Source organism: Palaemon carinicauda, chromosome 40, assembly GCF_036898095.1.
Source record: "Palaemon carinicauda isolate YSFRI2023 chromosome 40, ASM3689809v2, whole genome shotgun sequence".
Classification (NCBI taxonomy): Eukaryota; Metazoa; Arthropoda; class Malacostraca; order Decapoda; family Palaemonidae; genus Palaemon; species Palaemon carinicauda.
Window position 1 is genome coordinate 53,241,094 of NC_090764.1, and position 5,000 is coordinate 53,246,093.

The 5,000-nt window shown below is 36.0% G+C and overlaps 1 protein-coding gene across 3 annotated transcripts in view; it reads left to right on the forward strand.

Annotated features, from left to right (window-relative positions):
* The window catches only part of LOC137631787 (uncharacterized), a 32,340-nt gene that overhangs the window by 24,344 nt on the left and 2,996 nt on the right, over positions 1-5,000 (forward strand). For 2 of the 3 annotated variants that reach the window (XM_068363748.1, XM_068363746.1), the window contains exons 2-5: positions 224-592; positions 2,697-2,893; positions 4,010-4,205; positions 4,716-4,850. In XM_068363748.1, the coding sequence (XP_068219849.1) occupies positions 307-592; positions 2,697-2,893; positions 4,010-4,205; positions 4,716-4,850 (814 nt within the window). In that variant the 5' untranslated portion in view covers positions 224-306. The remainder of the gene's footprint in view (positions 1-223; positions 593-2,696; positions 2,894-4,009; positions 4,206-4,715; positions 4,851-5,000) is intronic. The other variant, XM_068363747.1, reaches the window with a different exon arrangement.

Sequence of the window (5,000 nt, forward strand, 5' to 3'; positions counted from 1 at the left end):
GATGAAAATTTTATTCACGCAAGACCAAAGGCGAGCCTAATTTTGAATAGGAGTACAACTAAACATGAGAGTGAAAGATTATATCGATTTTTAAAATACACTAAGTTTCTCGTGTCTTTTTTTTTCTTTTCTTTTTTGCAGATCATAAGAGAGTTTTTGAAACACAGCATGTAAAATGTTCCGTTACCTTTTCACTCTTAAGTGGACATACTTTTGGTTTCAGATTGTGCCATCCGTCAGAGGCTGGAAGCAGAGAGAGCATATCTCAGCTCCTTCTCTTTTGACGCATTTTTCCTCTTGTCGGCGATGCACGTACAAGTGACGAACGGGAACAGATGCATCCGAATATATGTGACAGAAAACGCCACCGCCATTCTTACTAATGACTTTAAATACGAAGAGAAACTTCTCCCCAGACGTATTTCTGGGTGGACAAGTTTCATTTTAAGTGTCACAGATACCGTCCACCTGGTTACACAAGATGGCATCGATATCACGGGACTCCTGGAGAAAGAAAACCTAAGAATCGATCCCTCACAGGACTTCAAGGCGGACATTTCTAATGTTCCTCTGATGAGTGGTTGCATAGAAGGTGAGTCTTTGAAAATTATTGTTTTTTTTTTTTCAAAATTTATTACACACTGACTCATATATTATCTGGACTTCTAAACATAAAACTAGTTCACATTAGTTATAATTAACTTTCCAAGAAAACAAAAATGCAAGCTTTAGATTCATAAATTCGTTATCCTTCCATACAATACACCTGACTTCGACACATTATTATTATTATCATTATTATTATTATTATTATTATTATTATTATTATTATTACTTGCTAAACTACAACCCTAGTTGGAAAAGCAGGATGCTATAAACCCAGGGGCCCCACCAGGGAAAATAGCGCAGTGGGGAAAGGAAACAAGGAAGAAGAAAATATCTTAAGAACAGTAACAACATTCAAAAATATTTCCCATATAAACTTTAAAAACTTTAACAAAACAAGAAGATAAATATAAAACAATACTGTGCCCGAGTGTACCCTTAAGCAAGAGAACTCTACCCCAAGACAGTGGAAGACCATGGTACAGAGGCTATGGCACTACCCAAAACTAGAGAACAATGGTTTGATTTTGGAGTGTCCTTTTCCTAGAAGAGCTGCTTACCACAGCTAAAGAGTCTCTTCTACCCTTACCAAGAGGAAAGTGGCCACTGGACAAATACAGTGCAGTAGTTAACCCCTTGGGTGAAGAAGGATTGTTTGGTAATCTCAGTGGTGTTAGGTGTATGAGGACAGAGGAGAATCTGTAAAGAATAGGCCAGACTATATGGTGTATGTGCAGATGAGGACAAAGGAGAATCTGTAAAGAATAAGCCAGACTATTCGGTGTATGTGCAGATGAGGACAGAGGAGAATCTGTAAAGAATAGGCCAGACTATTCGGTGTATGTGCAGGCCAAAGGAAAGTGAACTGTAACCAGAGAGAAGGATCCAATGTACTACTATCTGGCCAGTCAAGGACCCCATAACTCTCTAGCGGTTGTATCTCAACGGGTGGCTGGTGCCCTAGCCAACCTATACGTGTGTTCATTTACACCATAGAAAAATCACCTTGACATTCAAAACGGAATAGGCTACACAATTAATTCGCCTGTGGCAGAGTTTCTAATTTGCTCGTAGACCACTGATAGCATTCCTGTTCTATGCCATCGATCGTTCACCACATTAATTCATAGAGGACAAGGCACATGCATTTACGGCAAAAATTATATTGAGAAGGAATTAGAGCCCATTTTGAAATATGAGCCAATTGTAAAAGGTAGTAGGGCACGAAAGAATTTACTGACAAACACAAAAACCAGTTGATAACTATAGAAAATTACCTGAGGGGATCATGGTTGGTCAATGCAAAGTACCAGTTGGGAAAAGAGAAAATATAACCTGCAACTCGAATCAAAGCCTAACAAGAAATATTAGTTTCATCAGTAGCAGAAAATCTAATACAATTGCTATTCGAGGATTTTATGATATCCTAATTATTATCATTACAACATATGAAAGATGAGATGAAAATAGAATTAGATAGAAATTCAATTTGAACAAAATCGCTCTACAAAATTCACAGCATAACTTATTTTGTCTGAAAGGTGTAAGATAGACTTTTGATTGAGAAAGAACGATAGATAATGGTAGAATTCCTAGAGGACAAAGGGTGGAGGATCCTTTGTGCTTTTCAGTATTTAATGGTTGTTCAAAATATTCTCTCCATCTCTTGATAATGTCTTCATCCCTATGCAATATATTTCCTCTCTATCCTTGATGACTCTCGGTTGCCCCAAATCCTGTCTTTGTCCATTCCTCAAGTTTGAAATCTTATAGATATCCGTCTCTTCTTTCCTTGTTCTTGACTTTTCATTCAATTGATCTACCACTCTTCCAATAGCTATACCTACCAGTGATGGCGATACGAAAAACAGAAGTGAAGTGAGCACTGAGTAATGCACCATGTCCATCAGAGTTTCAAATTGAGGTGGTCAAGATACTAGCTACAGAGTGGGAAGAAGGGATGCTGGGCTTCTTAAGAGTGATATATGGTTAATAATGGACGGGGATAATTCATATAGAAGTATTCAGCTAGTGTAAGAGAACTAGTAAAAACGTTTCTAACTAAATCTCACAAGTGTTATTTTTTTCAGGTGGCCCTACAGTGTCTGTAAATCCTGTTGGGGAATTGAATCTCCTAACTATGTTACCAATGCATCAGCATAATTTCACAATACTTGGATCTCAGTTCTTCAACTTATCAATGTTCATCAACGATCATAAAATCACATCTTTATGTGGCAAAGGAAGTGCAGATTTTACCCTGGAATTTCATGCAACTAATAAACAGGTTTGTTCTGCATTTGATCACGTATTAGCCCTTTTTATGTAATCTGCAATAATTTATTAAACAGAGGCTCGAGTCTTAGTGGAATAGGAATTAGCTGGATCAATCTGATCACACTGCATTTATCTAATGAAATTTCTTAATGGTGAGATAAGAAATTTTTCGTATAAACATGACAAGGAGAAGGGCACCGTTACAACACTTCCCCTCAATGAGTCTTCTGAACAAAATATCAAGATCCTATTAAGGTTTTGAAGTGTGAATGGTCGATTTGATACCGTAACCTGGAGCCGTAATTTCTATGGCCATCGATGCTGAAGTACATACTAATTCTAATCTGTAAAACATTTTGTTTTGTTTTCACAAATACTTCTTTCAATTCCTAACATTCCTAGAATTATATATGCAAACTGATAGAGTCTGATAATAATGAATTGTATACTGTATAACTAACTTTATCCGTGAAGAGCAAACTCTCCAAGAATTTGGTCTGGGGAATATTTACCATCAGCATCCTAGCACCCAGAGAATAAGTTCTCTAGTGTCGTAGAGTGAAGTACTAGAAAAAGGAACCTCGTGTAAAGGATATTAAACATTATGGATGTAAAAATGATAAATAAAATATACCAACCTCATTTTTTTTTTTTTTTTTTTTTTTTTTTGTACGCCCAAGAGATAATACAACGTTTTCTGTGATTTTATTGTATGAGGTTGGATGTGCTTAAAAATTGAGGTCAATTAAACTAACAATAACATTCTTTAAAGCATTTTTGTCCAATTTTAGATATGAGTTAACACTTTAATTTCGGAATATTCACCAAAATACTGATATGACTTTTGTTCACTGTATCTAGAATTCTGTCATTTATTTCCTGTATCAGGTGACCACATTCCATTCTAAGTTTGCATATAAACTAACAATCATCTTTCATCACATTCACTAGTACAGTAGCTCACCAAACTTTATAATTTCCTTTGTTACTTCCATCCACTTAGATTCCTCATCCTTTCCAGTGCGAATGTTACAGATCTGTTTGAAGCTCCTTACACCAGCAGGTCTATTAAGGTCATTTTCCTCTACATACTATGAAGGTAATAAAATTTCACTTTTTCACACAGGAACATCGAATCATCATACCAGGTACTCAACCATTATCTTTCAATATGACACCTAAATCATCAGATGGATCTAAGTGGATTACCGTATCTTTCCATACTACGGGACAAGCCTTACATGTGGCCTACAATCTGCCTTGGAAAGAGAGATTGACATCATTACAGAAACCAGGATTTGTGAAATTGTGCTCATTTGATGGTAAGCAATCTATTATTAGACCAAATGATATCTGTGGATCAGTGTAGATGTACCTCGGCATTGCAAAAAAGGCTGACAGAAATTACAATTTTTCCGTTTCTTTTTTATCTGCTGTTTTTTTTTACTCCTGTATGGTGCTTATATGTATATTTCTTTTATTCAGGCCCATTCTGGACATAGAACAGAGACACTTGGGGTTTTTGTTATGTATCTTTTTTTTCATTAAATGAGGATAGCTTTTCTAATAAAGAACATATGACATTACTCACCACTTCAGCCTTCGATTGATTTCTTAAACAAAGAGGAATTTCTTATAGCCCCGTTAGAGCAGTTGTATAAATTTAAACAATAACCTTCATTGTCACTGACCGAGATATGGCATCTGTGCTGCCTTTTTAATAACATCGGGAAAGTGAAAGCAAGTATCAATCCTTTAGGTTAAAAAAATGTTAGAGATAATACCAGTAAAATTTCTTTTTCAAATGAAATCAAAACATTCTTTTCATACAGACAATGACAATGGAAAATTGACAACGGATGGAGAGATGGTTCCAACTACAGCAGCTGATGAACAGCCTGTGACTACAACTCTAGCACAAGTATCGACCATAAGTATTGACCACGAACCTTCCTCATCCACTCTAGGTATCTAGCTTTTTAACCTTATAACAATATATAAATTACTCTGGCGATGAATTTGGGAAGAAACTGTGTATCTAACCGTGTCTGTCTAATAGGTCAACTAAATATCCTAATTTGCTTTGGAAAGATTTCAGTGGAAGTTATTTTGTTGGG